The sequence below is a fragment of the Triturus cristatus genome, chromosome 10, assembly GCF_964204655.1.
Source record: "Triturus cristatus chromosome 10, aTriCri1.1, whole genome shotgun sequence".
In the NCBI taxonomy this organism is placed as follows: domain Eukaryota; kingdom Metazoa; phylum Chordata; class Amphibia; order Caudata; family Salamandridae; genus Triturus; species Triturus cristatus.
The window spans coordinates 1139212569-1139235074 of NC_140593.1; the positions used below are offsets into that span (position 1 = coordinate 1139212569).

A 22506-nucleotide genomic window follows, 5' to 3' on the forward strand; every position below is an offset into this window, starting at 1 on the left:
TAAAGCTATTTACGCCTGCCAGGAATCCTTTGGTGAATTTGTGGCAGGTGTAAATTGAGGTTTCTTTAGTAGTAAACGGACGTCTATGAGAGGAAATACCTTTGTGACCTGGGCCCTGTTTGTCTGTGTGCCTAGATTGAAATCTGAGCAAAAAATAAACAAGTGAAAACAACTTGAAATGCATAGTTTTAAGTGTGAAATCTTTCCAGATATAAGCAGCTTACAAAGCCGGGACCTATTGGCACCATTTGTTTCTCAGCAAAGGTTTTTGTGGGCGTGGTCATGAGGTGGGTGAAATTGACACCCTTGTTGTTCAAGGGGACAAGCATCTTTTTAGTGAAGCCTGTGGTTTCTGTGAAGCTCCACACAGACACTACCACAACCCGACTTGTAGACACTGGGTCCAAGTACAAACCTAAGGTTAATGCACCCAACTTGTGAAGTGTTTGTGATTAATCATGCAAAATCAGAAAGAATTCCCCAACCCATCCCCTCTTTACTCTGCTCACTATGGTGACAATTGAGGACATGATCCGAAACTCCCAACCTGTGTGGGTGGAGGGGGTGGTGGAGGCACTGCGGAAGATGTAAAGTCACTCAGTATCACAACTAACTGAGTAACTGCACTGTTGAGTATATGTTGTATATGAAGTCTTAAAAATCCATGTGTGCCAGCTGTCAGTCATATACATCAGACACCTAGAACCTGGATCCAATAGTTGGGCTTTATGGCACTATATCAATGTTTCTAATATCGAGCTACAATAATTGAAATGTATACAGCGCTTACTACCGCTGCCAAGGCGAGCACTACATGAACCTGCCGCTACATTGTAAAGTAAGTATATGTTTACGATTCTGAACTCCAATTATACTTACTGTAGGAGGTAAATGTAGGTGGAATTAGGAATAGTAACTATTTTCTTACCTTACAGAGTAGTGGTGGATGTAGAGCATGTGGTGTTATTGCCATGTGATATATTCTATGCACTATAGTGCCTCAGAACCCTTATTTATTATGAGGCACTTCCAGAAAATACCGAGCAAAATGGCTGTTAGGGAGGTGGTGGGGAGACTAGTTATGATGTCTTCACTGTCCTAGGGCACACCGGGGGTATCTCCGGGTAACCCTAGGTTTCCAGTGTAGAGGCCCCCCCTGGAATCAGTGGCCCCCTCAAACTGAGCAAAGAAGGAAACAAACAAGAGAACTTCAGAGTGGAAGGTAGAAATGGCTGGAAGGGACAGCTGCACAGTCCATCAGGGGCTTTCTACAGTTAAGGAAAAACACAACATTGCTGTGTAAATGCTTCTATGAAACAAACCAGGACACTATTCCATGCTAAGTTTTGGGCCCAAACTATTCCCAGAAGACCGTACATCCTTAGGCGTTTAGAAGCCCAAGGTGGACACACTAGGGCCCTCCAAGTGGCAAGGTTCGGATAGAAGCTCGCAAGGGGTGGTTTCTGCGCAGCTCAGGCGCCCTTCGGTGGAACGCACCACCATCGCCCACCACAACTCACAGTAATACCTGAACTCTTGGCGTTCAGAATAAAATTAGATAAGCATTGGCAAAGCCAGTAGTTTTCGCCCTTGGGGCCTTTTGGCTTTACTCGAAGGCATCCTCAAAAATAAAATATAAAAAGGCACTAAGACGCAGCCGTATTCTATTGGCAAATGCACAAGTCCGAACACATGCGTGTGCCAGCACAACGCCGCAGACGCCATTTGTTTTCATTTTTTGTTCACTGATCCAAGATGGAAGAAGCCACTTGGATCGATATTTTTTTTACATTGTTTTTTTTAAAACACAATAGCACTTTGTTTTTTAAAAGGGATCGCGAGCGTTTGTAGGTAACGGAGGAGCGAATGGAGGGTGCAGGTTGGGTCGAGGAGGCGAAAAGCATTGAAGAAGAGAGGCACACAATGAGCGGGGTAGGAGCATAGGATGGTCAGAAATATTCACAGTTTAGTTTTGGCAATGCTGAGATATTGTAGATTTGCATTAAGATTAAGGCTCCCTGTTTTCCGTTTTTACTGATTTTTAAAGATAAATACAGACAGAAAACCATTCATTTTCTTATCTGTATTTATTTTTAAATGTGGATAAAAACGGAAATTGGGTGCTTTTTGAGTGATTCTAAATGCACTTTGTCATGACTGCCATCAAATAACTGTTGGATTGATAGGTAAATGTGCTAAAAGTGAAAGATATTTTAGTAAAGAAGCTTAAAAAGCAGGAGATAGGCACAAGGCTGATACTGAATTGTGTATATTTTCATATAAGTGCATTGATTTATCTTCTGCGGGTGTTCATATCACTAAAACCTGGCAAGCATTCAAGCATGACTTTCTATTTATTGGGTAAATAAATGTGGATATATACCAGTTTCAGCTTTATTTTTTTCACAATACCCATAATAAATATGGATAAATACAGATAAAGTCGGCAAAAAATAAATATGGATAAATACAGACGGAAATGACAAAAAAAGAAATACCATAAAATCGGGAGCCCTAATTAACATGTAGAGATGATTACATGTAGTCCTACATGTTCAAACCAATTTGAGTACACGACCCCCAGGCCCACCCATGCTGGGGGGAGAGGGGCTCTATGAACGTTACATTTGTTTATGTGTTTGTACATATTTAGTAATGCAGAGTTTTCAGCCAGCCGTGCAGTACTCATGTTCACATTGTATGCCCTGCAGATCATCGCCTATCAGCCCTATGGGAAGTCGGTGGACTGGTGGGCCTTCGGAGTTTTACTCTACGAAATGTTGGCTGGACAGGTAAACAGCATGAGCGTCTTGTCCTGTCTGTGAATGGCGGGGTTGGACTCGTGGTCTTATATCACTAAATGTCTGCGCATGACCAGTTTGCCCATATTTCTGCTCTTTATGTTTGGGAGATTGTGAGTCTTGTAGCTGCATATATGCTTGTAGTAGTCACAGACCCTGCTCATCTCTTCCTGGATGGCTAAGAATATCTTGGCTAGTTTTCCTTCCTTTTGCTGCTTGGCACTGTCAGTGTTGCTCCCTCATCTTTGGTTATATGGATGGTGGTGTCATAGTTACTTCATCCTTTTCGATTCAGTGACCGCTAGTGCCGTCCTTCTTCTTCCTCTCTCGTTTGATGCAAATGAGTGTCATGGTTGCTTCATTCTCTCTGGTTTGATGGCTAAGAGTGTCATGTCTCCTTCGTTCTCTCTAGTTGGATGGCTAGGAGTGTCCTCACTGCTTCCTCCTCTCCTGTTGGAGGGCTGGGATTGTCCTCACTGTTTCTTTCTCTATGGTTTGATGGCAAGGAGTGTCGTGGCTGTTTCCTTCTCTGTGGTTGGATGGCAAGGAGTGTCCTCACTGCTTCCTCCTCTCTGGTTGGATGACTAGGATTGTCCTCACTGTTTCCTCCTCTCTGGTTGGATGGCTCGGAGTGTCCTCACTGCTTCCTCCTCTCTGGTTGGATGGCTAGGAGCGTCCTCACTGCTTCATTCTCCCTGGTTTGATGGCTAAGAGTATCATGGCTGCTTCTTACTCTATGGTTTGATGGAAAGTAGTGTCGTGGCTGTTTCCTTCTCTGTGGTTGGATGGCAAGGAGTGTCCTCACTGCTTCCTCCTCTCTGGTTGGATGACTAGGATTGTCCTCACTGTTTCCTCCTCTCTGGTTGGATGGCTCGGAGTGTCCTCACTGCTTCCTCCTCTCTGGTTGGATGGCTAGGAGCGTCCTCACTGCTTCATTCTCCCTGGTTTGATGGCTAAGAGTGTCATGTCTGCTTCCTACTCGCTGGTTGGATGGCTAGGAGTGTCAGGGCCGTTTTCTTCTCTCTGGTTGTATAGCAACGAGTGAAATGACTGCTTCCTTCTTTCCCTGCTGTTTTATGGCTGCTTCCTTCTCTCTGGTTGGATGGCAAGGACTGTCATGGCTGTTTCCTCCTCTCTGGTTGGATGGCTAGGAGTGTCCTCACTGCTTCCTCCTCTCGGGATGGATGACTAGGAGTACCATGACTGCATCCTCTTCTCTGGTTGGATGGCTAGGAGTGTCATGGCGGTTTCCTCCTCTCTGGTTGGATAGCAAGGAGTAAAATGTCGGCTTCTTCCTCCTTGGTTAGGTGGCAATGAGTGAAATGGCTGCTTCCTCCTTTCCGTTGCGTTCCTGGCTGCTTCTGTTTCTCTGGTTGGATGGCTGGAAGTGACATGGCTTCCTATCTGAGTGGTTTGTGTGGAATGTCATGTCTGTTTATTCCTTATTCTCTCTCTATAACAGGCTCCCTTTGAAGGGGAAGACGAAGACGAGCTTTTCCAGTCCATCATGGAGCACAACGTTGCCTATCCCAAATCTATGTCAAAGGAAGCTGTGGCCATCTGCAAGGGGGTAAGACTATACTGGGAGTGGGGCTCCATAATCCCTTTGGAAGCGGAAAAGACTAACAGGGATGAGAATGTGATGCAATCACGCGGGGATGAAAATGACCCAGAATGAGCAGGTTCATGAAAGAGAGGGCGTGGTCCCATCACAGATTTAATCAACACCGAAAATACGCATTAACCTGAACTCTGCTGGTAATTTTAATATTAGCTTTGCTTGAGTGGATTTGGGGCCATTTTCTCCCCTGCTGTGCCTCTCCTTGCTTGGTAACCCCTGTTCTTTCAAGCAGTTACATTGTGCTGTAACATTCATATGCTGCTTTCCAACTATTCGGGACGCTGAGGCCCATTTCGAGTGGATAGCACGCGGCACTATGGGGTACAGCCTGTTTGACAGAGTATGGTATTTGTTGAGTTCCAGTGTCAGAAGAGTTTTTGAGTCGTGTGTGAATGACTAGAGATGCTGTTATCTTTTCTTGGGGTGCAGAGCCTGGCTCTGTGATTGTGGAGGAGAGAGGACAGAAAATTATAATTAGTTAAGCAGGGCCACTGGAGTGATGCAATTGTGCTGCCGTATCAATTGTCTCATAATTATAGATTTAATGGATTTGCCACATAATCCATCATCTGCTACATAATCTGCAGATTTTAACTAAAAGAAATGTTGTTTCTAGCTCAAACGGTTCAAAAGTTATTAAAACACCGCAACACATGTTGCCGTGCAGTGCAAGGCCCTTTGCAAACATTGACTGGTCATCTTTCTGTAGCTTATGTCTATATTTGGTTGTTACACTGGTACTAAAGAGGTGTAACTAATGCCCAGACAGCGTTAACAAGATTAAAAATGTCAAAATAATGAAGTTATACTATCTCAAAACGTGCCACATAATGCTGCATAATTTGGCTTTCTTGCTGCATGATCTCCTCAACCCTGCCGCATAAGCCCTCCACTGCCACATAATTCCAGTGGCCCTGCATTTAAGACTAAAACATATAGGCAGCTACACAGCGCCAATCTTGCTAGAGGGGCAGCACAGTGCGGTATATATACACCAGAAAATGGGGGTAGAGGTTATTCAGAGAAGGCCCAGTAAGGCAGAGATGTTGTCAGAGGAGTAAAATGATGCCAAACAGGCAGGGATGGGAGTTGGTAACGAGAAGTAGCCATAGACAATTTTTAAGGCAGGGGTATTGCCTACTGTAGTACAAATATACCTCATGGATGTGGAAGAGAAATCAAAGTTGGCAACCTGAGCAGAAACTGCACCATTTTTAAGAGATATAGGTTTCAGCTATGCCTTCTAGGTTAAAAGAGGGCAACATTTTGAGCAGAAGTTTGTGCCCAACCCCCTCTAATGCTCCCAAAGGCTTCTGTGGGTATACATTTATGTTCGACCATCATTTAGAGAAAAACCTGTGATCAGCACATTCGCCAGCTCTTTATGGGCTTAATGCCATGCCGTGTTTCAAGCATAAAGAAGAAAGTATTTGTTGTTGGGCATGACCATGGACTAGAGGCTGGAAAACTGTTCCCATTCTACCAGAATTACACACAAAACAAAGGGGAAAGAGACACCTCTCCTAATCCACCCTCCTGGATCACTAACCTTGCACACACAAAAGTAAAAGGAAGCCATAAAGTTATCAAGTGTGAGTGTCATGCAGGCAAAACACAAGGTTTGTTAAAAATGCCCTCGCCCACTGGTACAGGCATGCTTCAACATCAGGCTTGCTGTCCACATCCCTGCACAGATCAACACCTGGGATGGAGAAAAGGGATAGGGAAGACAATACATACACATATATTTGAGGGATCTTACTGTGCAGAACTCCAACAAAACAGTGATTACAACTGTCTCGGGAAGGTCTTGATAATTGTATGACTTCCTTTTCCTTTTTGTGTGTAAAGCCCATTCTACCATAGACATTGGGGCTAGACCCACTTCCTGTAAGTGCTGATTGTGTGAAGGCACAACATTTGCAGGACGCCCTAGATTGGAAGGGGCTTGAATGCCGAGGGATTTTTGTGATGTGACCCAACTTCCAGCCTCATGTCAATATGCCGGGTTTTCTAAATTCTCTGCAGTGAGAACAAAACAAACTCAGGACCTGAGCATCTCTCTTGGACTGGGACACTAGGACAAGATTGCGAGCCACAGACGCATGTTGAGACTGATTTAAGGGGACACAAACCCCGAGAGAAGTGGACAGGGTTTGGGGGCACGAGGACAAATAGGAAGAAGAGGAGACGGGGTTAATGGGAGTCACATTTATTGTATACTGCTAAGTAGGCTCTGGTTCACATTAACCCCACCCTCCCCCAAGAGCTCTCTCCAGAAGATGAAAAATGCTGGTAGCCACAGTGGTGGCAGGTGTCTAATTTACAAACACAAGCTGGTATTACATTGAGAATGTACAATAAAAATAATATTACCCTCACTATCGCTGTCCATCGCTCGGGGACCTGGCCTGGCGGTGAGATCAGACTGGCCATTTGAGCCGGGCCAAAACGGACTAGCATACGGCAGGCCTCTGTCTACAGCGACAAAGTGGTGAAAACCGTGGTCTAGATCACATCCCCGGGCACTCACCACTGGCTGGGGGTGAATTCAAGCCTTACCCGCATCACTTTGTCGTTTGTTTATGTAACTGATGACATTCGTGGGGCACAACACGCAGAAGCCACTTTGATTGTGAGCAAAGTACGCCAAAGGCCTCAGGGAACCCTTTCCAGGTCACTTCACAGTCAATGCCAGGAACCATCAATAAATGTGTATTTTAATGGAGGAGATGAGGGGCTGCCCTGGAGTTAGGTGTTCTGGTGAAGGTGTGTGTATGTGGGGGGGGGGGGGTTATGCATTTTTATAGGTTCTTAGTATGGGGGCAGTTAGCAGTAGTAAGGGTTAAAACATGCAGCCCCTGGTGTGTATTTAAGCACCCTCGCTCTTTGCTACTCCTGGCCCTGCCATTGCAGGGGCACTGTTTACATTCAGGAAGAGAAAATAAAAACTGGACAATAAGGCTCCTGTCTGTTTTCGGTAGTATCCGCGCCTTGCCCTTCCGGTTGACCACACATAGACAGTAGGAGACGTTGAGAACAAAGCCTGTGATGTCATCGAGGTCAAAGGGTGCATGACATCACTTCCTGCACCCTGGCGGTTTTGTCATTGCACGTCCGTGTTTCCCAGTCTTGATTGGAAGCTGGGGGGGGTTTGTTTAGCTCTGCCTGATCGAGTGTGCTGTGGGGGAGGGGGAGCACAGGATGGGATAAATGCACCTGTCCCCTCCGCTCTCCGTCACATCACTCACAGCCAGGCGGGCACGTGCGCCGGCCCCGGGAGTGCCACATCTGCTCGGGGGCTGTTTCTTTAATGGAGCTCTTCACACTCCTGGTGGTGCGGGCGGCTCGAGGGCACCCAAGCGTGCCGAGGAGGGGGGCGCGCGCGCCGGCTGGGGCTCTGCTGGTTTGGTGGGCTCTTGCAGCACATTTTATGATGGGGGGCATCAATCAAGCGGACGAGGACTTGTTTCATCACGCCTCCCCTCCCCGAGATTGAAAAACTCGCCGAGGCCGCGCCGACTCGGCGAAAACCCGAGGAAGGGCCGCAAACAGCTCCACGTCCAACAAATGGCGCCCGGTGGCGCGTGCACAGCACGCTTGGTTGCACAAAAAATGGGGAGCAGCTTCCGGGTGGAATCCGCTATTTCTGTTAAAGGCACGAGCACAGGTGAACTGGAAACCCTCGGGTAGAAGAGGATTCCAGCTCAGGTGTAAATACTTAGCGGTACAAAAGGGGGTGGTGATGGACGGAGCATCAGAATACTCACACCCAGTCAACAGATCTGGGTTTGATCCACCACCGTTCTTTAGCCCACTCTGCCACCCCAGTTCAGACATGGCCATATGCAAATCAGTCTGACCCTGTGCCTCATGGGAACAGTCCAGCCCGAACTGCCAAGCCATGCCTTCCCTGGACCGGAAACAAGCTTCCTAGGACCGGTTTCTGGCATTTCAGCCGTCTTCAGCCAGGCTTGCTTGATTCCAGTGGCAAAGTGAGCAAGGGACTCACGTCTGTTGACTGGGTGTGAGTGTTTGATTGGTTCTGATGCTCCGTCCATCACCACCCCCTTTTGTACCGCAGGTGTAAATACTTTGCACAGCGGGGGTGCAGTCATAGAATGTAGTTCCAGAGGAGTTAATTATTGTTGTGGGTTGTTGGGGACAGGTGGACGATCAGGCAGGGCGCGGCGTCTAAAGCCCCAAACGCCATGGTCTCACCACCTTGCCAGGGCCACACCCCATTTCCTGCACAATCTCATGGTGAAAATGACCTTAAGGTTGGCAAGTGTATCAGTTCCCTTTCAGATAGGTGTGAGAACGACCCATTGCACCAGAGGGACAGTTAATGCTAGTTTCCCACTCGTATTTTCTACTTTGCACCCCACACGCTCCCCACTCACTTCAGTGACTGCTTGTCCTGGACACATATCAAAGAGCCGCCATGTTTCCAGTCCTGGGCTTCCATTTAAAAAGACACCTGCATTCTGGGAGTTGTGGTCTTAGTTCACTCCAAAGAGACCAACTGAAAGTACGAAATTACAGTGGTTTGTAAAAGTAAATCACAGGATTGCAAGTGAAATGTACTTATAATGTCAACCCATATTTTATCCCTTTGGCCACAGGGTGTCTGCGCCACACTTGTACCATTTGATCTCTTCTTCAAAGCCTCAATATGTGCGTTAATGTATGCTGCCTCCCTACAGCACCTCATCCACTGGCATTCTACAGATACTCTGCACTTCCTCCAAGATGTCGGCCAATATCATTAGCTAGTTACTCTGCACTCCCTCCAATACCCCAGCCAATAACCTTCTTTAGACGTTCTGCCCTATCGCCAAGACCTCAGCAAATGGCATTCACTTGGTATTCTGCTGGACTAATTCTGAGACCTGAGTCAACGGAATTCATACCTACTCACCTATTGGAGGCTGTATTTTTTAGTTACTGAAGTCTGTTCCTTCAGGGAGAAGCAAAATCAAACACTGCGCAATGTAAGGGAAAGATTGGCTCAGGGAAAAGTTTTTATCTATTTTTCTTTTGCATCTTAATTCTCTTTTTACTTTACATCTTTTTAAATATAGATATATATATATATACCTTATAATATACCTTATAAATGCTAAGATGCCAGGCCCAGTGAGACTTAACTATGCACTTTCTGTGCCGACATGCTTTATGAGAAATAGTCATCCTTATCACGGGCAGGAAGCCTTGCCTGAATTTCCTTGGTATAAACCAGACCAAACCGCTGTTCTGGGTGCTGTATGGCCTGCGCAACCCAAGACGCTTCTGAGAAACAGGTCGCCTTGCACAAAACTCTAACACCGCGAGATCCGTAGAGACTTGAAGGTACACTGATGCTGATGTCAAGGGGAGACCCGAGCCTGAAATGGCTGAATTAGAAAAATTGCTGCCCGGGAAGCATTGCAGAATAGGTCGGAGCCACTGTACTTACTTCCCCAACTGGCTGGTACCCACTATTGCCTGGCACATACCACTCTCCACCCTACGAAGAATAAGTCCGTTATACCGGACGTGTGCCATGCCCAAGGCAGTCAATCGCCGAAAACATCCCCTCAAAAAAGGGTGATATCTTCTTGCACCCAGATGATGCCCCCGTAACAACTATATTCCGGAACCTGCTCAGGGTGCCTCTATCAAATACCAGTTACAGGCATACTGCCTGTTTCCTGGCAGGGCAGGCTACCTTAAGGAACTTCTGTACCAGCTGTACACCCATCCCCTTAAACTTGGGCTGAATTAAAAGGAGACTAACATACTATCTGGGAGCCAATAACTGGCCTCAATTGATAGACACATTGCGCCAGACAGACACGTTGCACCAGACATGAGACTCATTGCTAGTGTAACTGCACCCACCTCAACAGGGTTGTTGCCATACCGAAATAGCCGGCTGCTCCCGGAAAATTGAAAAATTGGGAGACTAGACAGGGGGTGCCCCACAAGCCCCAAGATCTCCCATAAACATAGCCAAGGAATGTGAAAATACAGCGCGCCTGGCCACTAGGTTTTGGGATAGGCTCCGAATGAACCCCTTCGCCTAATAACTACCTGTTTGCTTCCTTGCTTCCAAGGAAAAAACCCATACTACGGAGCATCCCAACGCCGCGCAGTACCCGCTAAGATGGCACTTGTGTGTACAAGCGCCGTAAGATATTGCTTAATAGCAGAATACCCTTTCAAAAAAAGGGGTGCTGAGGTACTGCAGCTGTTCGTTACCACTGAGTTTGGTCATGCTGGCAAGATATGTACACTTGTATCGTAGCGGACTGCTAAATACCCTCACTGACGGAAAATTCTGGTTGTCTCTATACCCAACCAAAGACAGTGTATGGGCCGCAGCATCTCAGCCATGCATGCTGGCACATCTGAGCCTTTCTCTTGATCGCTCATCACACTTGATGCCTCCGCTTGCCACACCCGTCCCAGATCTTCCGGTCCCACTTCCTGTCAACATCTTGCCGTCATTGCGGTGTGGATCATCTCCCAGGTATCACAGTCGTGGATCCAGCCATACGTAAAGGAACACAGATGATTGGTGCTCTTATCCTTTGGATAAGAGATAGAGTTCACATGCCAGCCCCATTGTCTACATCATGAGATTGTACTCCCCTTACAACCCACACCCATAGCAACTCAAGCCCTATTCTCACAAAGAAGAATAATAACAGTGAAAGGGAGGCTGGGACATTACCCTGCAGTTCATGTGCTATGTTGCGTCTTCATTATACCAGCCCTACGTATATGCGCAGATCCCGGAAGCGGGCACCATCCATCTAACTGCCCACCCATCTGAGAAACCGTGAGACGAGACAGGCCCAGGTATTTGTGACCAACAGCAACCCCAGCAGGCCATCAGGTGATACGTTGTCCCGCCTCCTGGCGTAGCCTCCACAGACAATGTGAGCACCTAGCCCGCACCCCCATGTTAGGGGCAGTGTAGGGTTTCATGGACCCCTTAGAGTGAAACCTAAACAAACGATAGTGCACCCAAATGGTTATCAGCGGACCTCTATTGCGGCCATGCTGGTCCCCGTAGCACCCCTTTAGTACTGCGTAACCTGGCTATATAGCTGTAAAGTTTCGCAAAACCGAAATCAAAACTTATTTTAAAAGGGAGGCTAGCCAACAGTTAATGAAAGGGCGGTACTCTAAAAGCGTGAATCAGCACCTAGAGGTGATGGGAGGTGTTAGAACAAGGGGAGAGGGGTGGCTAGAATGTTTACTGGAGATTGTTCTGCAGGTCTCATGTTAAGTTGTGGTTTCACTATACATGCCTGTTAAATGGTAGCGGCAGTTTCAGTCGATAACCTTTCAAGTATTTGCCCGGCGGTAATCGCCTCTCATACCACTCGATAATTTACCAATAAAAGAGGCAGGCGCCGGAGACTGGAAGGCAGGAAACAAAGTTTTATTCCGTCGGAGCAGAACACATCAGATCTGACAGCAAGGTATCGTCACGAGGTGCTCTAACTGCATCTCTGAGACCTGGTCTCTTATACACTGGTTTATTGCTTTATTATACATAGTATATTCTTGAGATTCCCTTGATGCCTGAAAGAACATCCCCTGAAGCCCCTGGCTCAGATCTGATCCCACACATGGTTACAGTAGAGGTTCCCACCCTACCCGCAGTGGGAGATGGCTATCGCGCAGCAGGGAATTCCGCTAATTCCCGGGGGTGTGTGCAACCGGCCGGGTCTCAGGGGGTAGGGGCTTTGATCTACTGTAATCCCTTTGATGTGGGGTGTTTCCCTTACAGTAGGGGCAATAAACTGCATCCGCAGGGCTAGGTGATGGCCTGGGACCAGTTCAGACAATGGGGCGCAGAGGAAGGGGGTTATCAAAGGAGAGGCATGACCATGTATGGGTTGTCGGTCGGAAGTGGTTCCGTAGCAGGGTCGCGCAGAAGGAGAGGGTTTATGGCCTGTATGAGAGAGCGGGGGTGGCCAGCGCGCGGGGGGATGCTCGCAGCACCAGGGGAAAGCGCTGGCGGTCGAGAGTGAGCGGGGAGAGAGTGGGGTGCCTAAAATGGCGGCCGTGCATTCGCTGTGCGTGGCGCTGGGGAGGGGCAAGATGGCGCAGATAATGTTCAGTTTGCGAGCTAAATTTCCACAGTCCTCCCTTTTAACATATCTCGCCAGCTTGTCCGGCCAATATTCGCCTTTGTTAGCCTTTTAGTTACAGTATCGTCAATGTTCGTCACACATTTTAAAGATACAGAGTCGTTTAGGGTAGGCAGGAGTAATCTGACACATTTGTACATTGTCTCATACAGTTTGATAAAGTAGGCGAGGAGGAAGTACATTCAAAGTTGCAGTATAGTCGTGTACATGGCTGGTGTTGTATGAATGTTACTATACAAAGTTACATTTTCTTAACTTCTCAGTGTACAGTCGGAAGTGATTGATGCAACATCATGAAAACTTGATAAGAAGATAGTTAATATAATAAGGTGGTTGGGAGAGGATTTTCAACTTTGACATGGGTTCTTCTTTCCAGTGTCCTTGTTTCATAAAGAGCTATCACTGGTAAGCTCTCATTGTTGTTCTTCTTTCGTTGGCACTGTTGAGCACCGGCGGTGGAACTAAGGTCCAGCTCAAATCCGATTTCTTCACGTGGCAGGGTGTGACCACTCACTGTTCTTTGATCACAGTCCTGTTCCTTAACACAGTTTACCACAGGTACTTTTGAGACAGGGTGCCGGCCTTTTGTTCCTCGGTAGTAGGTCAAAGTCATAGTCCAAATGAAAGAGGAAGAGAGAATGGGGTGGCATGGGATCGGATCAAAAATGCGGACCAAGGAGAGCAGAATCTTTTCAGCACTGGGCCCATCAATCGGGCCCGACGGGTTGAGACTTCAGGCACGCTGGTCAGTGAGCAGGGGCCTCGATGTAGCCCTTCGCGCTCATCGTTCTGATAATGGTGTCTCGTCTCACACCCTTGTTGCTTCGTCGCTTCCCCCTTGGTCGATGTCATAGATGCTTTATGATCCGCAGCCAGACTGTGCGTCACGTCCGACCCCTCTCTTCCGATGGCTGCAGGTTATCCTTGAATAGGTTATAAGAAACGAAAGTCTTAGAGATCTTGGCAGGGAAGACATTTACATACTTCATTCTCTCTCCCAACCACTGAGTAGTTGCGGAAATGCTCTTATCTGTTACTACATGATTGGTGCCTATTAACTCTGATGTTAATGTGCGTGTTACTAATCTATTAATTACTGCTGTGGTGCAGGGTTCTGTGGGTGTCCCTGTCCATCGTCTGGCCTTCTAGGTGTCGGTTTCTGCGCCTTATAATACAAGGTTTGGTAATACCCGTAAGTGCGAGGTGCTACTGTCATGCGTTCATGAGTATCCTTTTCATACAGTAGGTGACCCTTTATCAGTTTAAAACAGGGCCATCAGCTGTTTCGTTCGGGATACTCTGAGACGGCTAGTATAGGGCTGGAGTTATCTCTGGGAGAACAGGGTGCTTTAGACATTCTATTTCGGGCTAATTGGTCAGGGGTAATTCTGGGTGGTGGAGATGGTGTCCTCTAAGAACAAAAACCACTGACATATAGTCCCCGTGTTGAGGGTCAGATTGGGAGACATCAGTCGTCTTACCTGTCCTTTCCTTCTCAGCCGATTAGGCTTAATGTTTGTAAAAAGGAGAGGTAGTAACGTGGTAAAGTATGGTCGTTTTTGTTTCTGTCAATTTGTTCGAACACTACTGTGTTCAGGCCAATTATACACTTACCAAAGAGGTGTATGTCGTTAATTTATTCAAGAAGAAAAGAGGGCAAGAAAAGAGCCTTTTGCGAGGGAGGGGGGGAGAGAGAGTGAGAGTGAGAGAGTGAGAGTGAGAGTGAGAGTGAGAGTGAGAGTGAGAGTGAGAGTGAGAGTGAGAGTGAGAGTGAGAGAGAGAGAGAGAGAGAGAGAGAGAGAGAGAGAGAGAGAGAGAGAGAGAGAGAGAGAGAGAGAGAGAGAGAGAGAGAGAGAGAGAGAGAGAGAGAGAGAGAGAGAGAGAGAGACGGAGAGAGACGGAGAGAGACGGAGAGAGACGGAGAGAGACGGAGAGAGACGGAGAGAGACGGAGAGAGACGGAGAGAGACGGAGAGAGACGGAGAGAGACAGAGAGAGACAGAGAGAGACAGGGAGAGACAGGGAGAGACAGGGAGAGACAGGGAGAGACAGAGAGAGACAGAGAGAGACAGGGAGAGACAGGGAGAGACAGGGAGAGACAGGGAGAGACAGGGAGAGACAGGGAGAGACAGGGAGAGAGAGAGACGGAGAGAGAGAGACGGAGACGTGTGCATCAAGTAGGCTATTTTGGCATACATACGACACAAAACGAGAGAGAGAGAGATGGGTAAGATAATAGGCCACTTGGTGCACACACAACATGGAGTAGCATGGGTCTGTTCCAGGTAAGAAAACACAAGCGGGGAAAAGACATAAATTCGGTGACCACATACACACAAATGCCGGATAGGGTGTGACAGTACATGCATCAAGACGGAGACTCAGGGCTGCGTCGAGCACGGGGACCTCTCCTTTCCTGTCCTCTATTCCTATGCATGCTGCGTACCTTCAGTATTTTGTAGTTCATCTTATGGGTTGTCTGACCCTTTATTCTCCTCCCTTTGATCGGTGGACGCGCACTTCAATCATACAGTGACGCTCTCTTCAAGTGATCCAAACATGAAATGCATACACATTCATATTGTATAATCGTAGTACACACGCACAATCATATCATACGGTTTTTCATGTTCCCAATGATGGTCTGTAACTTTACGCACTATCTCACAACGTTTGTCTATGTTTTCCCTGATATTGAACTCGGTGCGGTCCAGGTCCACTCCACTCTTCAGTCGGAACTTCGTCGTGACCTATAGAGGGGAAAATAAGAGGGGAGGTGCAGTATTCAAAATATCCCAGCGCGCGCAGACACGAAAGGTTCTACCTACCATGTACCAGGCTAGCCGCAGGGGTGGGTAATACCACGGACCTATTATTCTTTAGTTCGAGGCAAAGATGCTCTAGTTCATTCATCTCCTAAATTCGGGTTCCCTGGTCGTGCATGTATTTCTCAATTGGTCGTGTATTATGGTGCAGGATACCATACCTTGCGTGCGACATATACCTTAAGTTATAGTTCATTATTGATTCGACAATTCTTGGAAAAAGGGGGCAGGCGTGATGGGTACAAATTCCGTTAAACAAAAATATTTTAGGCAAATTGAGTCCGTATTATCTGTATGCTTTTGCTTAGGAGTGACAATCTTTTATTTAAAAGAGAAACCTTCAACAACCCAGATGATTAGTCATGACACTGATTCCGTAATTCCTTTTTAAGAAGCCCTTTATTTAAAACAATGTCAGTGTAGAAATACGGGCCTACAGCCGCTATAGGCCGGCCACGGTGCGAGAGGCGTCGAGCAACATGAGCAACACTAGATTAACATAAAAATCGGTTCCCCCCTCTCCCCCATCGTCATGTGTGAAAGCATCGCATACATGTATATATATCTCTTTTTAACACGAATGTCACGTGACTGGAACGCCACAAGGAGTTGTAGGCCACTCCTACATCAGCGCCATCTTAGGGCGGGGTCGGGCCAGTGCACAGTCTAAGTCTTTCCATGAATTAGCAGTTGAACCAGAATTCCTTTCGGTAGTTCGAGAACTTTCGTTAGCGTCAACTTTGCGTCAGCATGGCGTCACTGCAACCTTGTAGCAATGCCACGGTTTGTTCTTAGGGCGGGGCAGCAGGCGGGTTCTTCCGCCGACGCTTTACTGTCTCACTGTATCAAGCGGAGGCAAGGTGGCTGCCGCCCGGGGGCAAAAAGAGCAATGGTGGTGGTTTTGTCCTTACCGGAAGTCCGCAGGAGTCGAACGTCAAATGACTCCAACCAATTCTGCAAGGCTGAGGGGAGCGTTCTGTCAAGGGTGGGGCCCATGCCCGAGCAAACAAGCTTTCGAGTCCAGAATTGTCTCACGGTGGGCCAGGCCTGGAACCGGAGGGGTCAACCGCCGGAGTTCAATGGCAGCAGTAGCAGCAGCTCTTCGGTACGGCTATCGGAGAGGGGCCAACAGCAGCTACAGCGGCAGTTCAGATGGTATTGCCACCGGAGTGGTTCCAGTAGCAGCGACAACAGCAGTTCGGATGGTATCACCATCGGAGTGGGCCCCTACTTACTTGGCTGCGGGGGCCCACTCCCCGCGTCGGGTGCTAGCGGCAGTCTTGGTGAACCCGGTGCTTGGGTGGTTGCCTGGCGGCCGCGTGCAGGGGTGCCGGCTCAGCCGAACGGCGAATGAAGTGGCAGGGCGCAACTCAGCTGGCTGACGTGTGAAAGATGCGGTTGGGGTGCCCTCATCTGCTGGCGAGCCTCCACCTGGGGAGGTGGGGGAGGCCTGTCCGCGTCGCCTCCCCCCGCCAGGGCACCCTCCGTTATTGAAGGAAGAAGTGACTGGGAGGATCCGCACAGCGTGCCAGGGTGAAATTCAGCAGGCCGATGAAAAAGATGGCTGGGTGCAGCTTAGCTGGCCGGCGAGTAAAAGACGGTTGGGTGCAGCTTAGCTGGCCGGCGAGTAAAAGGCGGTCGGGGTGCCTGGCAAGCCTCCACCTGGGGAGGTGGGGGAGGTCCGTCCGTGTCGCCTCCCCCCGTCAGGGCACCAGCCCTCCGGCGCTTCGTATAGCCTCCGGCCTATTCGCACAATCGCCTGCCACTGATGTCAAGGGATTTTTGCATGGCTTTTATAGCCCAAAATCAACTAAAAAGGACCGCCCAAAACAGGCCAATGTTGCAACTTCGAGGAAGGAGAGGCGAGGACGGTGTCACGTGGACGTAAATGCTTTGGGATGCAGGTCGCAGCAGACTGTCATGTAAATAGTTGTTTAAAACATGTTCTAACCTGTTCATTTTGCCGGAATGTTGTTATACTTATAATTTATTAAAAATGTTTGACCATACTATTTTGCTGGAGCGTTGTACGTATCAGCGATCTGGTTAGCGTATTCGGAAAAAATGGCGTTGCTCGATTGCACGTGATCCTAATCAAGTGTGGTGACGTTGATGGTGGGTATCAACAAACTTCCGGTTGTGTCTATTGGGGTCCCTATTTTTGTTCAGTTCCAAAAGGACCGGGCACTGGGATTTCCAGTGTCCGAACCCTCTACAGAACGCACATTGATTCCCATCTAAGTCTCTCCGTCCGTTGTAGGGTGTAGGTGTATGGTCTCTAGGGGGTAGCTTTCTAGGGGCGGTTGGTTGGTAATTCTCCTTTGGGGGTTCCCTTCCTATGGTCACCCCTTGCAACTGTGCTATCATCACCCTCTCCTTTAATTCCTTTTTCTTCTTCTCTGACGCCCTATCGTTCTCGTTCTTCTGGTTTTCGTAGTATTGGGCCATCTGGAGAATTGCTGCGGGTTTGGAGGCTGCCCAACTGCTCTCGCTGGTCTGTAGCTTCTGGGAAACTTCTTGAGACAGACCCTTTACATAATTCTGGACAAAGAGGTGGTGTCCGGTTGCGGTGGTCATGTCTTGGCCACTGTAATCGGAAAACACAGTCTCGAATCGGGAGAAGTATTCAGACACATCCTCCTGGGGTTTCTGGCGGCAAGCCGTCACTATCGACCAGTCTACCTTTCTTTCTGGGATTAGAGTCTTCAGCTTTTGTACAATCTTGTCTGGCAGCTCTAAGATGGCTTTCGGGGGTTTCTGTCCTGGTTCTCGCTGTTTATCTATGGTATCGAGTTGTATCCAGGTATATCCGAACGGCTCAGCGTGGTCAACTTTCCGGATTTGTTTCCACACATCAGCCGGCAGGCATAGCCCAAAGAACAAGTCGATATCTGCTAACGTCATTATCGTTGAGCCTAAGGCTGTACCCAATTCAGTGTAGAAGGCAGTCGGGTTCTTTCTCAAGTCGGGTAGAGTCTTTCTAAAGGTCAAAATATCTTGCCGGTCCCACGGCTGGTAGACCCAGTTATATACAACCCTTCCCTTCGCATCTTGGTGGTTGATGTCGTCGTGTGTTCCCTGACCCCGTGGGGGGACCCAGTAGGGGGCAGCTTCTTTAATGGGCATCATGGCATCGGCCCTTCCTCCCTGGGGCTTAGTTGCTATGGGGGTTTCTGTTTTGGTGGTCTGTCCATGTTCTTTAAGGTGTCGGTAGACCTCGAGTGTACGAGTGAAGAGGTTCGTTACATCGCCCTCTCCTTCTTCCCCAATGTCTACCTTCCTATATAGGGCCGCTAAGCCTTCGGGACCTTTATCGTGGTATCTGTCCTCATATGCATTCAGGGCGTGATAACAGAGCCGTACGACGAAGTGTCGTCTGCGGCTGTCGGCATACGAGCTATACACGTCTGTTATATACTCCTCACTTTCTTTTCGCTCCACCAGCGTCCCTACTATCCTATCGATTCCTGCTCGTTCATCCTTAGTTAATCGATTCATTCTGGTGGACTCTTTCTTTCCCATCTCATGGTCATCTAGCGTTGTAGTCGATATTGGGTTCAGTACAAGAGGCTCAGCCGGCGCGGAGGCCGTGAGGGCCGAGGCCCCTGTACTGCTTTCGCTCGTGTTCGGGGGTTGTGGGTGTTGCACTACTGATTGGGAGGGTGCATACGGAGGGGGCATGTAAATGATCGGGGGACCTAACAGTAATTCGTCATTCGTTCGCTGCTTGGAGGACAACTCAGGGTAGAGCAAAGAAGGGGTCCTAACAGCGTACTGGCCTGAGGTTTCGGGCTCCTGTCTTAGTTTAGTTTCCCTTCTCTCCTTTATGTCTTCTTCTAACTTTTTAGCGGCAAGGTGAGCTGCCTTTCGTAATTCCTTTTCTGCTTTTACTTCTTCCCTCTTTTTCCGTTGCGTCGCTTCTTTGCGCCACATGCCAATACTGTCAAGCATAGTAGGCGTCCTCTTATTGCTACGCAGAGCTACTTCTAGCGCTTCTATCTTGCGGTCGTCGAAGGATCCCATCAGTGGCCACTGACTTTCGGGGTCCTTCTTGGTATATTTATGCCACAGCTTGCTATAAGCTACGGCGACTAGTCCATATTTAGTGAACATGTCCTTATTAGGGGTGCCTTCCAGTGGAGCCGGGTGGTTCACCTCTAATAAGCGGTCCGGGCAGAACCAACTACCAATCAGTGGGGAGAAGATAGGCATGACGGGTTTCAACGGGGACAAAAGTCAGCACTACCTATCTTTTCACTGCTTGCAAAGACTAGACAGAATATCTCTATTCTTCGTTATTTGCAAGCAGAGAATACCTCCAAAGAACCAATATCGAACAACTAGTGTTCGGACAATCAATCAATCAATCAATGGGGGGATAAAGATAGGCACGACGGGTTTCAACGGGGACAAAAGTCTGCGTTACCTACCCTTCACTATTTGCAAAGACTAGACAGAATATTCCTATTCTACGTTATTTGCAAACAGAGAATATCTCAAAAAGCACTATTCTTCAAAACAATCAATATTCGGACAATCAATCAATGGGGAGATAAAGATAGGCACGACGGGTTTCAACGGGGACAAAAGTCTGCGTTACCTACCCTTCACTATCTGCAAAGGGAGAGAGAGAGAGTATTTCTACTCCTCCCCGTTTGTAGACAGCGAATATCTCAAAGAGAACAATCAATGAGCAATACTAGTATTCAAACAATCAATCAATTATTTCGCACTTTTTGTCGTATTTCACGACCTTACCCGGACCGCGTGGACAGTTTCTCGTCTTCCGCCTCCAGCGCCCGATCGTCCTCTACTCTCCGTATTTGCCGCGGCACTCCTGATGGTTCCCAGTCAGGACCGTAGATCACTCGAGAGAGGTCTGCTCGGAACCAGTGAAGTTCGGATGATCGGCTGCCAGACGAGGGTCTATTGGGCAGGAGCTCTCCCGATCGTTGCAGTCGTTCACTCTGTCGTCGGGACCTCTCCCACTGGATCCACGTGTCGCTGATGGGCCCCACGTTTGGGACGCCAATTGTTAAATGGTAGCGGCAGTTTCAGTCGATAACCTTTCAAGTATTTGCCCGGCGGTAATCGCCTCTCATAACACTCGATAATTTACCAATAAAAGAGGCAGGCGCCGGAGACTGGAAGGCAGGAAACAAAGTTTTATTCCGTCGGAGCAGAACACATCAGATCTGACAGCAAGGTATCGTCACGAGGTGCTCTAACTGCATCTCTGAGACCTGGTCTCTTATACACTGGTTTATTGCTTTATTATACATAGTATATTCTTGAGATTCCCTTGATGCCTGAAAGAACATCCCCTGAAGCCCCTGGCTCAGATCTGATCCCACACATGGTTACAGTAGAGGTTCCCACCCTACCCGCAGTGGGAGATGGCTATCGCGCAGCAGGGAATTCCGCTAATTCCCGGGGGTGTGTGCAACCGGCCGGGTCTCAGGGGGTAGGGGCTTTGATCTACTGTAATCCCTTTGATGTGGGGTGTTTCCCTTACAGTAGGGGCAATAAACTGCATCCGCAGGGCTAGGTGATGGCCTGGGACCAGTTCGGACAATGGGGCGCAGAGGAAGGGGGTTATCAAAGGAGAGGCATGACCATGTATGGGTTGTCGGTCGGAAGTGGTTCCGTAGCAGGGTCGCGCAGAAGGAGAGGGTTTATGGCCTGTATGAGAGAGCGGGGGTGGCCAGCGCGCGGGGGGATGCTCGCAGCACCAGGGGAAAGCGCTGGCGGTCGAGAGTGAGCGGGGAGAGAGTGGGGTGCCTAAAATGGCGGCCGTGCATTCGCTGTGCGTGGCGCTGGGGAGGGGCAAGATGGCGCAGATAATGTTCAGTTTGCGAGCTAAATTTCCACATGCCTTTGAATCATGCTGGTTACAGCAGTGGGCCCTGCAAATTGCTTGTTTACCCATTTAGAGGGCAAAAAGAACATGTGATAGGCCCAGTTTATCTGTGACCTTCAACTTGCTGGATGTTGACTTGTAATGACCAAAGAAATCAATCTCGGAAGACCCGTGGTCACTCATTTGGGAACGAGTCTTCATGGAACCTTAACACTTGGCCCCCTAGAGTTGCCAGTGCTTGCCATTTTGGATGAATTAGTCGCAAACCGTTGAGAGTGCCCTGAAATGAGCCGCGCTCTGCACCGAGCGCCCCCAGCAGTGTGCAGCACTCTAAGCCAGGGCTGCCTATTATTGAATACCTCGTACTTTGATTCACCAGACACACTCTTACGCTAATCGTAACGCCAAGCGTAACTAATAGCACAAAATGGAAATGAGAATTTCAGCGAGCCAGACGGCTGTTATAATTCACTGGTGATAATGCATAGCAACTTAGGCTCCGATATATGGGATGCCATTTCCTGACAAAATGTCTGGTTGTGATTTAACAAGAATACGTGCGCAGGTCAAACAATAAGAGTAGAGGGTAGGAGGGTTGTGGGTTAAGAGGAGGGGGGCTTTAGGCAGCACCAGACCATATAGCTTATGTTGGTCCCTTCTCACTTCTATGCTCTGCAGTCTCCCTCTTTCTCACAACATCTTTCTGAAATCCTCCATCTGTATAGCTCACACCTCATCTCTCTTTAAGGCATTCTTTTCACTTTCTCCTGGTGATATCACCTCGACTTCACCACCTCCACTGCACACACAATACACCCACTTACCTCTCCGCATTGCGTTTCTTTTTTAGTTTCACCCTGTCAATATTTTGACAACTATGCGCCTCCTTCACACACTTCTGCATTGAATCACAATTACAGGTGGTATACACGAGCATTGCTCAGTGCGCTCTGTATTATGCACCCCGTTCTGACCCACTGGCAGGCACTGTCGAAACTTGCGTTACCTTCAGCGTCAAAGGTCCCAGTCGAAACTCATTATAAACAACCACCCGCAACCTGAACTCACAAACACCTACAGATGACTCACAGTACCCAGTATTCCAGAGTAATATGCAGCACGAAAAGAAATTACAGAAGCACAACATTCTGGAAAAGGCAAACACTCTTAGGGAAGCAGTGCTTAATTTGAGCCAGTGTTTTCCGGTGCTCAGCACTGGCACTTAATCATCAACACCGGTGCTTTTCATG

At 48.3% G+C, this 22506-nt stretch overlaps 1 protein-coding gene across 2 annotated transcripts in view; it reads left to right on the top strand.

Annotated features, from left to right (window-relative positions):
* The window catches only part of PRKCB (protein kinase C beta), a 1047370-nt gene that overhangs the window by 811755 nt on the left and 213109 nt on the right, over positions 1-22506 (top strand). For both annotated transcript variants that reach the window (XM_085629465.1, XM_085629464.1), the window contains exons 14-15: positions 2712-2792; positions 4264-4371. In XM_085629465.1, coding sequence (XP_085485591.1) covers positions 2712-2792; positions 4264-4371 — 189 coding nt within the window. The remainder of the gene's footprint in view (positions 1-2711; positions 2793-4263; positions 4372-22506) is intronic.